We start from the raw sequence: 18,835 nt of genomic DNA on the forward strand, positions 1-18,835 counted from the left end.
GTGAAACGCCTTCTTGGTCTTTCCAGCCCTCCTGTTTCCTTTCATCTATGTACTTTCTCTACTTGGTGTAGTATGTGTCACCAGGGCTGTTGAGGTGCTGGAATTAGCAACTGCTACAGTGCCAAACATTTTAGGCCCTTTTGTATGCATCTTTTGTTTTACTGTTTGGCATGATCTGTTACATTTCATTGGATGTGATCCTGCAGCTACTGTTGTACATAAGCAAATTACCTCTGTAACCAACCCTACTTGGAAGCAGCGTGTGTCTGAGGAAATCCAGAGATTGAAGCAGGCTCTGAAACTGACACTAATATCTCGGACATGCACATTATTAAGGATATTTTGGTCAGTGCAGATTAAAAGTCAGCCCCTCTATTGCTCATGATCCGATTATTTACATTGGGCGTGATGAGATGGATGACTTGTTTTATCCACTTGTTAAAAAGAAAAAAAACACGTTCTCTAATTCTGTTGGTTTTTCAATTGCTCTTCCTCATTTTGATGGACATGCATCTTTTCTACCAAGTGTGTGTTCTGGAGTCTTTAGGATTGTGTGAGATAATGTAGTTTCTCTAGTTTGGAGGTAGATGCTTCATGGCCTAGCTGTGTGTGTGTGTGTGTGTGTCTGTGTCTCTCTCGCTCTCTTTTGCTCTTTCTCCTTCTTACCCTCCCCCCCCCCCCCCCCCCGATCAGACAGATTCTTGCCCACCTTGTGCTTCTATTTTTTTTCTTTTTCAGGTCTGTGCTTTTTATGCCTTTTTCCTTTGCATTAGTGTCTTTCCCATTTGTACCTGTCTGTGCCTCGTTTTCTCCCGCTTGTTTTGCCTTTGGTCGTTTCTGCCTCCAGCTAGCCCAGCCCACCGCCCCTCAGCGCACCTCCCAGGACCTTCTTGATGGACGCCACAGCGTGGCTGTGCAGCAAGTGCACCAGAGCAAGGAACCCTGGTTTTCCTGCACCCCGCAGCTACACCGCTGCCGATCTTCAAGCCCTGAACCACGGACACCATGACAACCGCTGCTGCCGCACCTCACCTTAATCCACAGTAGGACCTTTCTCCTGCATCATCGGATCGCCCACCAACTCTCCATCTACCACCACCTGAACCAAACAACACTAGGCATCTACCTCACAACAATTTGCCTCCCTTCTTCTCAGCACACACTTGCTTTACAGATAAGGAATCTAATCCCCACCCTCATCCTGACGTCATCTTCCTCACTGAGACCTGTCTCACACTCATGTCAGCTCCTAATATCGCCACAACAACACAGGATGGATGCAAGATCACACACACAAACTGCACCAACAAACCCAGAGGAGGGATTACCATCATCCACAAAGAAAACATCCACTGCACCACTGAGACAGGAAACACCATCCAGACCATGGAACACCTCAACTTCAAACTCCAAACAGAAAACCACCATCAGAGGCACCATCGCCTACAGACCACCTGGACTTTGCCTCAGCTTCTCCAACGTCATCCCTGAGTTCATCGCCTGTGTCTCCATTGCTCCAAAGATGACATCTTCCTCGGAGGTCTGAAAGTCCATCTCAATGACCTCAAAGACATAACACTGCCAGTCTCCTCAACAGCATGAATAACATTGGACTCGTCACCGACCCCTCCCACAACACAGGACACACACTGGACCCCATCTTCACCTCCACGGCAACATTAATGCAACTTCTGAACTTTGTGTTATGTGGAATTTCTCAAAATTGTACATTGCACAATCTTATAGGTATTTTTATTTTTTTATTTTTTTTATTTTCTTTTTTTTGCAGGTTAATTTGGGCAGAAATTGTCATTGAGAGGCATTTTCTGTTCAATTCAGTAACTCACAAAATATATATATATTTTTTTCTTCACACATGAAAAACTCAAGCGAGATGCAAGCAAACTACATTTTATGGAATTAACACAATATTTTGTGGGAAAAACACACTATTGAGACCGCACTCCCTATTTTACTCTTTGACTCTCAGGTTTGTGATAAGTTTTATGTTGTTACTCTTCAGGTGTGGGGATGTGCCATTTCTTCTTTGTCTTACTATGCACATGTTAGATCTGTATGTGCTGGATAACGAGTTATTTTGCGTGCCCCTCTATGTGATGGCCACATTGTCACTGCATTATGATTCACAGGGTGTTTAATTTAATCACTGGTGTTCGGTTGCTGGGTAACAAGTCATGACGAGTTACCACCTAGCTCTCCTTGATTGTCCATCTTTGGCCAGCCACCTCTGCACCATACTGCTGTTGACCTGTGACTAGGCACCTGGACGCCTAGCCTGCCACTTGCCTGTGGCTTCCAATTCCTGCTTATTCTGGACTGATCCAGTGACACCTCAGCTGCCTGGGTCTTCCCACTGGAGTTTTCCCAACTGGATTTTCCCACTCACTGTTCTTCCTGCCAACAGAATCCCCGCCCAACCCAGCATCTACCTAATGCAGGCTACAGAGTGACCACATCAGTAGGCCCCTGGGCCCCTAGCCTACCACTTGCCTGTGGCTTCCAGTTCCTGCTTGTTCCAGGCTGATCCAGTGACACCGCAGGTGCCTGGGTTTTCCCACCAGGGTTTTCCCACTCATTGTTCTTCACGCTAGCAGAAACCCGCTCATCCCAGGGCCTACTTAATGGAGGCCGCAGTGTGATCGTGCAGCGGGCATGCACATTGGGCTCGCTGCTGGCTCTCTAAGGGCAACAAAAAAGACAGCCCTTGCTGCTCGCATGGAAACCAGCAACACCAAGGATAATTTCAACATCGTTAACAGGGCTTGAAAAATCATACAAATGTTACCTGACCTGCAGGTCGAGTAACTTAAATAATCTACTCGACCTAACTGAGTACTGAACCTGTAAACGGGTCTTATTGTGTGATCCTAGGCAAATGGTTTACAGAGCTGCCTCTTTCTTAATTTTCACATATGATTGCACCTTCAAATATGTGAGCTCATCATTTCTGCAGTACAAAAAATCCTCTTTTGTTTGATTAAGTAGACCAAAGTTTGCTGCATGCATCACAAGAATCTAGCACACATACCTATGAGGTCTAGCCCACATAACCTAGGACTTCTTTTAGTTTATTAACAACATTTTCATCATGGCAGGAGTGTTTCTCAGCTTGTTTAAACACTCAATTTTAATAAATATCTAACTAAACCATGATGTGGTAACATACTGTCATCGACACACAGTAACTTTCCAAGAAACATCTAAAAGCCTCTCCACTAACTTGCAGTTTTACTGATAAAACTATATAGTGTATTAACAATCTGTGAATATTGGGTTTCAGAAAAATATCCTTTTCCCAGCAACATGTAAAGTATTCTGATTTGTTTTTATCCTATTAAAATATTTTTTAATCACACAGAAATATAAAAAAGGGCTTCCACAACTACTGAAATATATTTTGAAATGTTTGCACAGTTAACTTGGTCATTTAAATGTTATGTGTTAGGGAAAAACCTGACACCCTATAATCGTTTTATTTTACATTCTAAGTAGCAGGCCACACAGTTCACCTTACAAAGTCCTGGAACTATGCTGTCAGAAGGAAAATTAATTGTAAGAAAAACTGACTTTTGACCTGTCTGTGAACACAGAGCAGATGTGACATAAGAACAAGATTTAAAGGCATCTTTTATTGTCCCTCCACTTTTCAACAGAACACCTGTTCAGTGTCAGTCAACTCGCCAGAAGGGACGAGTAAGAATTGAAAATAGCTCAACCTGATCCAATTAGACTCGCCAATGCTTGTGGTCGAGTGGATTTTTCGTGCCCTGATTATGAAAGTCTCCAACCCAACTGCTAGTGAAAACAACATCACACCCTCACAGGAACTGTGCAACAACCTCACCCACTTCTTCCACAACAAGATCGCAACTCTATACAGAAACTTTGAACCCCGTCCCACACCTACTGACTTCCTCGACAGATATGCCACCACTGTAACTAACAGCACCACCGTAACTGACACAAGCCACACACTGACCACCTGGAACATCCTATCCACCAGCGCTTAATTTGTACATAAAAACTTGCTGGTGTCCAAAGCTTTCTTCAGAAACCCACAGATGCTGCATTTAAATGTGCAAGCAGAGAATACTGAGGCAGCATAATTCTAAAGCCATCTTGGGCCTCTTTAATCCACTTACAGCCACTATGTGCCCCTTCAGCTCACTCTTGGTGCTTCCTGCTTTCTCCCTTTGTGAGGCTTCGCTTTTCTTTTCCTCCGTCTTTCCCATTCGTGTAGTTTGCTCACAGTAATTGTTTAATTCAGAAAAATAAGTGCCGTCCCTCAAAAATAGGTGCTGGTGCCCTGCACTGGAAACCACAGGCTCAAATTAAGCACTGCTCTCCACCAAGACATCCATCCAATCTGGAGCTCCCGCAGACTTGTGCGCAAACCACATCTTCAACATTGAATACCCAAGGTTGGCCAGGAACTCTCCACCCTGCTCAGTACCTATTACCATAGCAACATTTTCTGATGCCTGAAGTCAGACCACTACTGAATAAAACCCTCTGCCAACCCAAGCAAACCCAAAAACTACCGGCCTATCCCCCACTCTCTTTCCCAGTGAAGGTACTAGAAAAGATCATCAACAAGCAACTGATGACATACTGGAACAGGACCAGCTTTACAATGCCTTCCAATCCGGCTTCCGCAGCAATCACAGCACCAAAACTGCCCTGATCGCAGCCACCGACGACATCCGATTGAGAAACAGAAGGTTTGAGTCTCCTCAACCACTCTGTAGTCTTCAACACATTATACCGCCACAACGGCATCCAAGGGGACGCGCTCAGATGGATCACATTCTTTCTCACCGGAGGAACCCAGCGGATCCACCTTCCAACTTTCTCTTCTGAACTCATGGAGATCACCTGGGGTGTACCATAGGGCTCATCTTGCAGCCCCACGCTCTTCAACGCATATATGACCCCACTGGCCAACATCCTCCGACCTCACAGTTTTGACATAACAGACAGACGACTCCCAACTCATCCTTTAGCTCATCGACCACCCCTCCACCACCATAACCAACTTCCACAGATGCATGACAAGCTTCGCTGACTGGATGAAGAACAACTGCCTGCAGCTGAACACAGACAAGACCGATGTACTGATCTTTGGCAATAGCAGCAACACATGGAACGACCCCTATTGGGCATCAGATATAGGACCTGGACCCACTCCCTCCGACCGTGCCAGAAACCTCAGAATCATCATTGACAATAAGCTCTCCATTAAAACGCAGATCAATGCAGTCTTCTCCGTCTGCTTCCTCACTCTGCGCATGCTACGTAAGATCTTCAAGTGGTTACCCCTACACATGAGACACACTGACATTGGCCCTCATCACCAGCTGACTGGATTACGGCAACTCCCTCTACATAGGAGTCATTGCACACCACCTACAGAAACTTCAGACCATACAGAATGCCACAGCCGGACTTATCCTTCCCCGATGAACCCACATCACACCCCACCTCGGGCAACTCCGCTGCCTCCCTGTATAGAAGAGATGTCAATTCAAGCTGCTGACCCACTCACACACAAGACTCTGCACAACCAAGGAACCATGTACATTAATCACAGCCTGTACTTCCAGCAACCATCAATAAGATTACGTTCTGCCTCCGTTTCACTTGCCCATACTCCCCGCATCTACAGAAGTGGGGGATGCTCCTTCTCTCACATTGCAGCAAAAATCTGGAACAACCTCCCCATTCAACTCCGGACCATCACATCTCTGCCTGAAATCACAATGGCCCTCAAGACCTGGGTGTTCGAATAAGCCTCTGAGACCTGCAGGCGCATACCCTATCGAGTGATTAGAGACAATTTTAAATCCTGATTGATTGATGCATTTATAGATAGCACATGTTAAAAGTAACAGCCAGTTAGCAATGGTACTACAGGGAGTGCAGAATTATTAGGCAAGTAGTATTTTTGAGGATTAATTTTATTATTGAACAACAACCATGTTCTCAATGAACCCAAAAAACTCATTAATATCAAAGCTGAATATTTTTGGAAGTAGTTTGTAGTTTGTTTTTAGTTTTAGCTATGTTAGGGGGATATCTGTGTGTGCAGGTGACTATTACTGTGCATAATTATTAGGCAACTTAACAAAAAAAAATATATACCCATTTCAATTATTTATTATTACCAGTGAAACCAATATAACATCTCAACATTCACAAATATACATTTCTGACATTCAAAAACAAAACAAAAACAAATCAGTGACCAATATAGCCACCTTTCTTTGCAAGGACACTCAAAAGCCTGCCATCCATGGATTCTGTCAGTGTTTTGATCTGTTCACCATCAACATTGCGTGCAGCAGCAACCACAGCCTCCCAGACACTGTTCAGAGAGGTGTACTGTTTTCCCTCCTTGTAAATCTCACATTTGATGATGGACCACAGGTTCTCAATGGGGTTCAGATCAGGTGAACAAGGAGGCCTTGTCATTAGATTTCCTTCTTTTATACCCTTTCTTGCCAGCCACGCTGTGGAGTACTTGGACGCGTGTGATGGAGCATTGTCCTGCATGAAAATCATGTTTTTCTTGAAGGATGCAGACTTCTTCCTGTACCACTGCTTGAAGAAGGTGTCTTCCAGGAACTGGCAGTAGGACTGGGAGTTGAGCTTGACTCCATCCTCAACCCGAAAAGGCCCCACAAGCTCATCTTTGATGATACCAGCCCAAACCAGTACTCCACCTCCACCTTGCTGGCGTCTGAGTCGGACTGGAGCTCTCTGCCCTTTACCAATCCAGCCACGGGCCCATCCATCTGGCCCATCAAGACTCACTCTCATTTCATCAGTCCATAAAACCTTAGAAAAATCAGTCTTGAGATATTTCTTGGCCCAGTCTTGACGTTTCAGCTTGTGTGTCTTGTTCAGTGGTGGTCGTCTTTCAGCCTTTCTTACCTTGGCCATGTCTCTGAGTATTGCACACCTTGTGCTTTTGGGCACTCCAGTGATGTTGCAGCTCTGAAATATAGCCAAACTGGTGGCAAGTGGCATCGTGGCAGCTGCACGCTTGACTTTTCTCAGTTCATGGGCAGTTATTTTGCGCCTTGGTTTTTCCACACGCTTCTTGCGACCCTGTTGACTATTTTGAATGAAACGCTTGATTGTTCGATGATCACGCTTCAGAAGCTTTGCAATTTTAAGAGTGCTGCATCCCTCTGCAAGATATCTCACTATTTTGGACTTTTCTGAGCCTGTCAAGTCCTTCTTTTGACCCATTTTGCCAAAGGAAAGGAAGTTGCCTAATAATTATGCACACCTGATATAGGGTGTTGATGTCATTAGACCACACCCCTTCTCATTACAGAGATGCACATCACCTAATATGCTTAATTGGTAGTAGGCTTTCGAGCCTATACAGCTTGGAGTAAGACAACATGCATAAAGAGGATGATGTGGTCAAAATACTCATTTGCCTAATAATTCTGCACTCCCTGTAATGCTGGCGACCTCCTAATGATGCATTCAGAAAACAAGAATCAATTCCAAAATGGCTGAGAGGAGGAGGAAAATACAAAAAAGCTTGACTACTGTCTGATACAGGTGTTTCTGTGTGTTGGTCAGGGACTCTCTGAGATGTGGAACAGAGTCAAAATTATTAATTTAGGGAAAATCAAATAAAATCCCTTCCTAAACGCCACCTCAAGACGTGAAGAACCTGGCAAATAAAATTTCATTTTTTATGTCTCTCATTCCATGGCTGCCAAAAATTTGACTTCTTAAAATTGCGTTTGAACAGTTTGTGGCAAGTAAAAACTATTTTCAAGCTTTTCACTAATGATGCAGTGTTTATTGTGGGCCAATGTAGGTGCTCTGTGTAAGCTCGGTTATCTTTTTTCTGTGGAGTAAGCAAGTTATGCAGCTGCCTATGCTATACTGTTGTGTATGTCCAAGGAAGGCTTCCCACTGCTCTCCTGTACGCTTCTATGTCTTCTGTAATCATTTTGTGTGAGTAAAAATTGTGCTGCTGCCTGCGCTGTTCCTGTTCTACATGAAGAACTTACATTCTCAGTGAGCAGCCTGGTTTCTGTGGGAGCAACACTTGCTTGCTGATCTCCATGTATTACAGTTACTGTGAGTGTGTGGGGAAGAGAACATGTATAGCAATTTCTTGCAGTGTGCTAGTTCTACGCGTGTGATGGAAGCTTGCATTTTCAAAGCTTCTTCTTTGTGCCTTGCACTGTACTACTCTCGCACCCTGTGTTGCCTCGTTATATGTAATAGACATTTGTTTTCGTTTTTTTTATACTGAAAAATGTTCTTGATGCTTAACTGACATATAACAATATGTAGAAAAAGTACAGCTTTGTACAAATTAGTCAGTGTACTAACACACTATAGACTGACAGTCACTGCTTCTGCCCATCCCTCATTACTGCAGCCCCAAACCACTGCACCAGGAAAATTTGAGGGCTAACCAAATAAATGACCTCTTCAATGTCTACATGGCCCCGCTCGCTAACATCGCCAGATCCCACATCCTCAACATCATCTCATACGCCCACAACTCCCAGTTGATCCTCTTCCCTCACCAGGGACTCCGCCAAGACCTACCTCCACGAAGGAATGAAGGCCATCGCCGAATGGATGAAGAGCAGCTGCCTCAAACTCCATTCCGACAAGACGGAAGTCCTCGTCTTCGGCTCCACCCCCTCCACATCAGATGACTCCTGGTGGCCTGCCACACTCAGAACCACTCTGACTCCCACCGACCACGCATGCATCCTAGGATTCATCTTGGACCCCTCACTATCCATGACCCAACAAGTCAACGCCATCTCCTCCTCCTGTTTCAACACCTTCAGCATGCTCTGAAAGATCTACAAATGGATACCCACCGAAACCAGAAGAACAGTCACCCAAGCCCTTGTAAGCAACAAGCTGGACTACGGCAATGCCCTCTACACAGGAACCACGGCCAAACTCCAGAAGAGGCTGCAACGCATCCAGAATACCTCTGCACGCCTCATCGTGGATATCCCCCACAGTAGCCACATCACAGACCACCTGAAAAACCTGCACTGGCTCCCAGTCAACAAGAGAATCACCTTCAAACTACTCACCCACGCTCACAAAGCACTGCACAACACCAAACCAGAATACCTCAGCAGACAACTCTCCTTCTACACCCCGACCCGGCATCTCCGCTCCGCCGTCCTCACCCTCGCAACTGTCCCACGCGTCCGCAGAACTACAACCGGCGGTAGATCATTCTCGCACCTCGCCACCAAAATGTGGAACACTCTTCCCACCCACCTGCACCAGACCAAAGACCTCCTTACCTTCAGGAAACTTCTCAAGACCTGGCTGTTCGAGCAGTAGCAACACCCCCTCTGCCTCCCACCCCCCCTCCTCAGCACCTTGAGACCCTCACAGGTGAGTAGTGCGCTTTACAAATCCCTGATTGATTCCATCACTGCCTAACAAAGTTTTTTATTAGAAAGGTGGTGAACTTTTGGTTTTCAAGCATTACTGCTTTAGGACTGCAGTGATTGAATATTTCAGGTTGATAAATGTGCTTGTCTCTTTACTAGAGCACTGAGGAAGCCAGTAGACGGGGACTTTTGGGGAAGATTCTGTCTTTGAGGTTTTTCATTCATTTAAGGTCACAGTTTGTCATAGTGGGTGTTTGTTTAAGGTGTCATATTGTTGTATTTCCTGGTCCTGGTTAAGGTAATTATGTTCTTGAAAGTTGATGATGTAAAGTAATTAAATAATTTTTACTTTAGACAAAACTTAAATGGTGCTGTGTTGCATGCTGCAAAATAAATGCAATGTGGCACAATCAAGTATGTGTCTCAGTTTGTCAGTGTCAGAGGTGCATGCTTGAAAATCTTCGACCCATTTAATAATTATGGGCTTTTAATGCGTATGTTGTGTTGCTTTGTCTGCAGGTTTGTGGAGTCTCAGACTGACCCCGCCACATGTCCAGTAGTTCTTTGGCTCAATGGAGGACCTGGCTGCAGCTCACTTGACGGACTCCTGAGTGAGCATGGCCCTTTCCTGGTCAGTAAACATACAACTCTGTGCTACATTCTGTGACAGCAGCACTTGCCACTCTGTTGGCTTCTGAGCTTGGGCACAATGCATTAGTCTAACACTCTCCTTCTTTAACTATTTCTCAGTTTTGTAGTTTCAATAGAAAATGAATCTGAGGGAAACCTCAAAAAGAGCCTTCCCTTCCTCTATTTGTCTTGACATGAGTGACTCATTAGGTTGAGTGCGCAAGCACTTTGACCTGTTGTAAATATTGTAGGCTTTTAACCACGCACACCTATCACTTTCACTCAATCGTGGGCATGCCTTTAAAAAATCCTTTGTTGTCATTTGTAATTCCCTATGGGCGTCCCTCCTTGGGTCTGTTTTGTTACTGCCTTGCAGACTGCCCCTGTTACATGGATAAAGTCACGATTGACGATACGTTTGATTGTGAGCAAACCTTTTTTCTTTTTGTGGCTTTGTAGGGAAGTACCCTCTTTCTTGGCATGGTTACCACCCTTTCTGCCTGATGTCAGTGTGTTTGACTGTGTCTACTGGGTTCCTGCTAACTGGGACCCCAGTAGTTTTGCTCCCTCCTGTAAATTGTACCTTTTTCTCCACACAATTGGCATACTGGTCCCCCCATTTAAGTCCCTGGTATATGGTACCCAGGGCATTGGGGTTCCAGAGGATCCCTATGGTTTGCAGCAGTTATTCTGCCACCCATCGGGAGACCATGCAAAGGGTTCTGCAGGCCTGCTGTTGCAGTCTGCATGAACCAGGTGCATGCACCATTTTTCACTATAGGTCACTGTAAGTCACCCCTATGGTAGTCCCTCTCAGCACAGAGGGCAGGGTGCAGGTAACTGTGTGTGAGGGCACACACAGGTGCAATAGAAGAGGAGCCCCCACAAACTGCAGATCCATCTTCCTGGACTTTGTGATTGCGGGGACGCCATTTTACGCGTGTACTGGACATACGTCACTACCTATGTCCAGCTACATAATGGTAACTCCGAACCTGGGCATGTTTGGTATCAAACATGTCGGAATCATACCCCAATACTGTTGCAAGCATTGGAAGTATGATTCCATGCACTTTGGGGGCTCCTTAGAGGACCCCCCCATCATTGCTCCCACCTGTCGTACAGAGTGTCCAGGCAGCCCAGCTGCTGCCACCCCTCAGACAGGTTTCTTCGCTCCTGCTGCTTGGTCTGATCAAGCCGAAGAAGGCAGAACAAAGGATTTCCTTTGGGAAAGGGAGTTAACACCCTCTTCTTTCGCAAATAGGTGTGACTAGTTGGAAGGGGTAGCCAATCCAAGCCACTGGTTTTGCTTTGAAGGGCACATTTGGTGCCCTCCATTCTTTAAACCAGTCCACACCAGTTCAGGGACTCCCAGACCCTGCTCTGGTGCGAAACTGAACACTGTAGAGGGGAGTGACCACTCCCCTGTCCATCGCCACCCCAGGGGTGGTGCCCAGAATGCCTCCAGAGGATCCCTGCGTTCTGACATCTTGATTCCAAGGCTGGCAGGGAACTGTGGGAGCATATGAATGGCCAGGCAGGTGATATCAGAGCCCCCTCCTGACAGGTGCTTAACCAGTTACGTGACCAGTCCCCCTTTCAGGGCTATTAAGGGTCTTCCTCTGGAGTGGGTCCTCAGATTCAGCTTGCAAGATTCCAGCAGGACTCCTGCAACCTCCACTTTGACTTCTGGCCACTGGAACCATGACTGGACCTCCCAGGAATTGACAAAGCTGCAGATCCACGAGGAAGACTCCTCTGCAAAACTGTTTCCAAGACTCCTGCCAGCTGTGCAACATTCCCCCGGCTGTGCATCTTCAGAAGACAGCAACTCCTCAGCCTGCACAGGAAGGAAGAAGAAATCTCCCTTGGAGTGAAGGAGTCACTCCCCTGCGTCCACAGGCACCTACAGCTATGACGACAGGCTGCGTGGATCCCCTCTTGTGCTGAGCTGCATGGATCCTGCCTCACAAGTGGTGGTTTGGAGTGATCCCCTTGGTCCTCTCTACCAGCTGTCCATCTTTGTTTGAGGTAAGCTTTTGCCTTCCGACGCAGGACAGTACCCCCAAGCACCACATCTCTTGCAGCTGCCAAGTCTTGTTTGCATCTTCTCCACGGGATCTTCAGGTGACGTGCAGCTCCAGCCCCCGGCACTCCTTCCTGAAAAGCACAGCTCTCTGCGTGGTTCTCCTGCGGCGTGGGATCTCCTTTTGTAGTGCTGCATGGACTCCTTCCTGCACCTTCTGTATCCTCGTCCTGTGGGACTCCTCTGGGTGCTGTCTGGGCTTCTGTGGGCTTCCTTGATGGCTGAGGGTTCCCTGTGACTTCCCCCCCCCCCCCCTCCTGGGTTGAGTCCCCAACTGCTTGTTGGTGGAATCCGGGCACGCAACCCAGTCTGCAATCTCCTCCTGGCGTGGGACATCACCTGCATCCTCCAAGAACTCGATTCCGTCTTCAGGGGTGCAATGTTGACCATCTTGTATTCACCGGTAAACCAACTCCTGCATCTTCAGTGTGGTGGGTAGAGTGATAACCACATATAGCAAAGAGAGTCATGATATAAAACAGATTTTTCAGAGAAACTGGCACACCCTGTTAGGGGACGTGGATGTATCAAAAATGCTGGGACCCAGACCCCAGTTTACATTCAGAAAAGCACTGTCTTTAAAGGATAAATTAGTGAAAAGCCATTTTGTAGAAAAACAATCCACAACATGGTTGGGCATTCAAAACAAATGTTTTCTTAAATGTTTGAGCTGTAAAGCTTGCCAAATTGGAAAAAATGTGAAATATATCAATGATCAGCATCAAAATTGACCAAAGAATAACATGCAATACCACCCATGTGGTTTGTCATTGAATGCAAATGTAGCTTAAGATACATTGGTAGTATGACATGTCCAGTCAAAAAACGAATCCTGGAGCATATCCGAGCAGTGGAACATGGTAATACAAGTGATGCAGTGGCCAAACACTTACAGACATCACGAGGTCGAGATTGGCAGTCTCTCCAATATTATGGACTAATACATGTACCCAGCAACAAACGAGGAGGTGATTGAACTCTGTCACTAGTCGCTACGGCGATTGGAAAGTAGGTACATTATTAGATTACACACGAAGATCCCGCACAGATTGAACACCGATGAGGAACTTTATGTGCATTTATGAGAACCTCTATATCTGGCATCTCACATGACTTGGGAGTATAGCAGGGCGTAATGTATATCGGGTGAAGGATAACACCATATAAACAATAAGATAAGACGAACATCTGATAACTGTCTAGTGTCTGACATAAACATTTTATAAAAATACCAATCGAATTCTTTTATAGCCAATATTTGTATTGACCTATGACAATAAATCGATGGTGGATGTAAATTAGGTCACTATAAATAATGTATTGGTGTGGAAGGGCCTGGGATCATTCCTGAAGGGAGCTATTACTTGGCGTAATAATGTTGTGTTTTTAGAATGAATTTTTCTATTTTATTGCTTTCTATGAATGTGGTTTTATATGTTTATACTCTTGATGGGTGTTTTTATTATATATGGTTTTATTGCTATTTTTAACAAATGTATTGGTGATCATTTGTTGTAATGGATGAATTTTTTCATACCGAATAAAAGTTGTTATTATTATTAAAAGTGGGATATCTAATCACAGACACACGAAGTAACAGATAAATACAACGATATACATTGATATATTTATGTTGTCACAAAGGATATGAGCGGTTAAATATGATCTAGTTATATGTTGGTGCCCTTTCTCTATAGTTTGGTATGTACTACCAACTATGTTAAATCTAGAATCCCTGTCTCCTATGTTTGTCTTTGTGATAAATTGGTCTTAGTGTCTTATAGGAGGCACAGATTTGCAAATTACTCTGATTTGTCATCCTAGTTGAATTCTCTTTATTTCCATTTTGCCTGACCTAGTTGTTTGCTATTTGTTTGTAATGTGTATTTAAGGAAAAATAACTATCCTTTTTCTCTCTTCCTCTTTTGGAACTACATGTCCCAGAAAGCCTCATTATGGGCTATCTGGTATATTAGCATATAATGATAATGAAAGAGGGACTCATAAACCATGAACAAGACGCTTTTGGAGTTGAAACGCGTTAGTTGTTTGTTGCTGGCTTGGAATAAAATATGGGCTATTCGGTGAAATTGAGTGCAATGGTTTCCCCTTTGTTTTGGATTTACACATATATATATAGTTTTTACTCAGCTGCTAAGGTAGTATTGCCTCTACAGTATTTTTGGTGTTGTGTTACCAAAATAAAGTACCTTTTATTTTTGTAGCACTGTGTGGTTTCTTTCATGTGTGTAAGTGCTGTGTGACCACAGTGGTATTGCAAGAGGTTTGCATGTCTCCTGGATAATCCTTGGTTGCTCATCCACAGCTACCTCTAGAGAGCCTAACTTTTTGTCATTACCTACACTACACTAATAGGGGATCCCTGGACCTGGTAAGTGCATAGGTACCCACCACAGACCAGGCCAACTTCCTACAGTCTCTCCTTCATGCTCATGGCCGCCATGACACTTTGAATCGTCTTGCTTATGTCAACTGTTTTGCTTTTCATATTCAGTTTAAGTGGCAAGAAAAGTCCAGTTAGGAATTTACAACGCTAACAGCTCTAACACTAGCAAATCCGCGACCCATTGCAGTGCAAATGCTTGTTTTTTTTCTCCTTTCTCTCCGGACCAAGTGTCCCATCAGTGTTAGCTCCCTCTTTCTGTATTTCCTATTGGATCTTTCCCACCACTTTCTGCTCTTTCTTTCTCCTAGCCTGTGTCTATTGGTTTTCTCATGCACAGTCTCTTGCTTTCTTCTGCATTTCTGTTCTCTGCCACTCTCTATCTCTCCTTTTCTCTTTTATTGCTCCCCTGCACGTGTCTAACAGATTTTGGTTCCCATTAAAAGAACTTGAAACACAGCAAAGCAGAGCTGGGTACCAGTTTCAGATCAATACAATACTGTTGTTTTTAAGTTGTAACACTTAAGGCCTTTATACATCCCTTTTTAGTCTGCCTAGGCTTGCTACATTTCATGATCCAGGACGGGTTGAGTTGTCTACGTTTCTTATAATTTGATTTATAATTTCTGTCCTTAAAAATGTGGCTAATGATGTTTCAACATAAAAATGTTGACCTTCCATTGTGGGTCATCAGTCTTTGGAGCATTGAAAGTGTAACCTGATTTGTGTCATAGCCTTAAATGTTACAACTTCATAACAAGAACACTGTGACAGATGTGTGATGAATACCCTGCACCTTTTTTCAGTTTTTACAACATGCTCCACTATCACTCAAGCCCACTTGAAGCATTCCATAACTTTTGTGACCTTTGGCAACGTCAGAGCTGTGCCCTCATGTCAAGTGAACCCTCAAGTGTGCTTGAATGATAGTTGTTACCACCCTCTAAACCCAGACTAGGCAATGAGTGACGGTGAGTTTAGGGGGATTCTAGTCCAGAGAGGCAGTTTTTAATCCATGTTGCTCATGCAGTGGTTACCAGCCAGCTATGTTTTTCTTCATGTAGATTTCCTTGCCTGAGAGAAATCACCAGTCTTCCATTGCCTCTGTTGTAGCCATGTGCCCAGGCAATGGGAATTTGGGCAGGTTTCAGTTTGAGGCCAATGCACAAAAGACCTAGACAAGTCCGAAATGCTCTGACTGGACTTAAAAGTAAAGCCAGCAACAAGGGCAAGATGCTCCTCCTGATTCAAACAGAACACTGACCTCTGATTGTTGCAGAATCTCCTGCTCTGAAATTTCACCTTGACCGCCAGACGAGTATAAGTGCACCGCGTGGTTCATCAGTGTTTGTTGTTGAGATATTTAGAGGGGCCTCTGCACTAGAGTAGAAGAGTATAGCAGAACCTCCTCGTAGTTGCAGTTTCCCCTTCACACTGGGTGGGAGTCTCGGAAAGCAAAGGAAGTGTCATTGCTGCTGTGTTTGTAAACAGGAAATAGATGGAAAGACCTGCTTACCTGCTAGTCATGGTGAAGTCTGATCCAGAACTGACAAACCTCTAGTGGGGTTTAGAGCCACTAGAGACTGCTCTGAATTGTTGGTGCATCCACTACCAGAAAATCTTGACTGGGGGAGGTAGATACTAAGATGCAGACACTAATAGAAAAGAAAACCATTGGAAGTCAATGGTGGTAGCTGGTCCGCTGTTTTCATCCATTCCATTAAAAGAAAAGGAGGTGGGTTATTAACTCGTCCTTTAACTGGACAGTGTCTAGTACTGGACAAAGTAAACTTTCAGAGATCATAGTTTGATCCAGGATGCACACACCTGTGCTTCTCGCCCACCTGTAAATACCCTAATTAGAAGCATTGTTTCTGCTAAGAAAGAAAATCTTGACCGCTCCCAAAGTTCCCGCCGTTGAAATGAACCTGAACCTAGAGAATAAAGTTGGTTAAATGGCTACTGTTGTCAGACGTCCAGCAATAAAGCCCATAGGTTTTTATAAAGTAAAACAGTGACTGGACATTGGTGTGATTGATTCTTTCTGAATCTGAGTTTCTAATTCCTTCCACCTCCTAAAGTATACCTTGGCTGTACGTCTTTGGCACCCCAAGCCAGTTGGTGAGTAGCTCTGCTGTCTGGTTCGAGTGCAACAGTATTGTGGTACTGGGACACCAGTGGTAAAGAAAGGAACCTAAAGAAGTTACGACACATGAGAAACTGACTGCTCCAGAAATGCATGAAAAGACTTGTGCATCGTGCTTTGTCAGCCCACCTTGCACCTGTTATGCCCCCTCGCCTACATATCTGGCCTTCCTCGTACCATTGATTTAATTTCTTTAGCCACATTCCTTCTCCTCTTTCTTTTGTTCTGTGTCCATCCTCTGCCCTGCATCACAATTTCTTTACACCCTCGCTTTGCCCTCTTTCTATCCCTAACCCACTTACCTCTGTCATTCTCACACTTCCTCAACTGTCACCCCTCCCATCTCTTTTGCATCTTCCTATCTTTCATACTTTCTCACGTCCTTTCTCCCCCTTCTCTTTGCCTTCCTTCCATGTCCCTGCTTCCCCCAAACTTTGCCCCTCCCTCCTCATCGCTGGCAGCCCTGACCGCTTACCCCTTTCTTGCCCCTCCTTCTGCCCTCTCGCGTGTCCTCTCCCTCTTACCCCATACTGGCCTCATGCTGCTTCCTCCTCTTGCCCTCCTTCCTGCCCCTGTCGCCTCTCCTTGCCCTTGGAGTCCCCTAAGCTATGTCTTGGCCCCCTACCCGTCTCTTGCTTCTGCTTCCCTCTCCTGGTTGCCTTTACTGCTCTCCTGCTTCCCTTCTTTTACTTCGTTCCTCCCTTTGTCTCTTCCCTATTTTGCATGTCTCGCTTTCCCTCTGTTGCAGAAGAACCCACTGCAGACTGGAGGGTCTGCTGCTTTGCATGGCTGCTGCTGCACATTTATATTTTATGTTTCCGCCTGCTGTGTGCAGCTTTGTTGACCAAGACATGTTTCCCTTCTCGTTAGATCCAGCCTGATGGTGTTACCCTGCAATACAACCCGGAATCATGGAATCAGGTAAAAGCACCAGCTTATCTGCTTTCAGGCAACATAACATGCCTTTTGTTTCACTCAGGATCCCATTGCCTTTTACCTTCTCATAAATAGCCTGACAGGAGGGTCAGGACTAGGACAGAAAATAGGTTTAGGCACCAAATTAAAAGTGCGCCATTAGCAAATCGGATAGCTAAACAAAAAAGTGGTCATCATTTGCAAATCCGTATAGTTTTGAACTTGTAAAGACATGGTGTACAGGTGTTTTGGAAGGTATAGGAGACTGCATACATTTGTGCTTGCTACAAGCAATGTTCGTGGTGATTTCAGAGAAATCAATAGTAAAAACTGGCCTACGTTTAAAAGTACTTGTAGTCTTGTTTATATTGAAGTAATACCTTTTATTATAGAACAGACTGTACAGCACAAGCTTTACAACTTCCAACCTCCTCTCCGCTCTTCCAACCATCCCACCTCCCCGTACTCCTATTGTCGAACCCCCATGTTATTGCCAGGATACAAGATGCCAGGACACAAGTCTTATAGACAACTCAAAAGAAAAAAAAACGTACTCCTAGATACAAATTAACATTTAACATATATTAAATAAAAACAACATTTTGCATTTAGATTTTTTTTCTCATTTCCTATTCAAATCAATTAACAATTGCAAGCAACATGAAACTTAATCACACCAAATAGTATTGTGTCCATATGATACTGGAATGTCTAAAATTCTGTTTCAGCACAAACACTCTAAACTTTTGGAAATTTCACATTTCTTCCAATCCGCATTGATAAACAATTTCGAAGAGGAACAAATGTAGAACTACCCCTGGCATTTGAATCAACTCCGTTCTCAGAACTCACATCAATTTGTGAATCATCTCTGGTATAGATCTCACTTCAATTGCATCATTCCACAGCCAATCATTTGTGCAAGCACTGTTAAAGTTCCCCCTCTTAACTTTTCCAATCTAAAATTTTGTTACATCTTGACAACCTGCTAAAATGCCATACTTTTTTTTATCACTTAACAATGCAGATTTATTATGCACTTCCTTAACTTGCATTGGTTCTGAAAATGTGCTGCAACCCTTATTCGTTTTATGTCCAAGTTTCTCACTCAATCACCAGGATCCAAAACCACTTCATTTACCCCATGTTTCTTGTCAATAATACTCTTTATACAACATTTGGATTTTTTTCAACAAGTTTTTTTTTTTTTTTTTTTTTTTACT

At 44.4% G+C, this 18,835-nt stretch overlaps 1 protein-coding gene across 2 annotated transcripts in view; it reads left to right on the top strand.

The window, feature by feature from the left end:
• The window catches only part of LOC138303937 (lysosomal protective protein-like), a 100,904-nt gene that overhangs the window by 49,889 nt on the left and 32,180 nt on the right, over positions 1-18,835 (top strand). For both annotated transcript variants that reach the window (XM_069243512.1, XM_069243513.1), the window contains exons 3-4: positions 9,951-10,062; positions 17,568-17,618. In XM_069243512.1, the coding sequence (XP_069099613.1) occupies positions 9,951-10,062; positions 17,568-17,618 (163 nt within the window). The remainder of the gene's footprint in view (positions 1-9,950; positions 10,063-17,567; positions 17,619-18,835) is intronic.

The sequence above is a fragment of the Pleurodeles waltl genome, chromosome 7 (assembly GCF_031143425.1).
Source record: "Pleurodeles waltl isolate 20211129_DDA chromosome 7, aPleWal1.hap1.20221129, whole genome shotgun sequence".
In the NCBI taxonomy this organism is placed as follows: Eukaryota; Metazoa; Chordata; class Amphibia; order Caudata; family Salamandridae; genus Pleurodeles; species Pleurodeles waltl.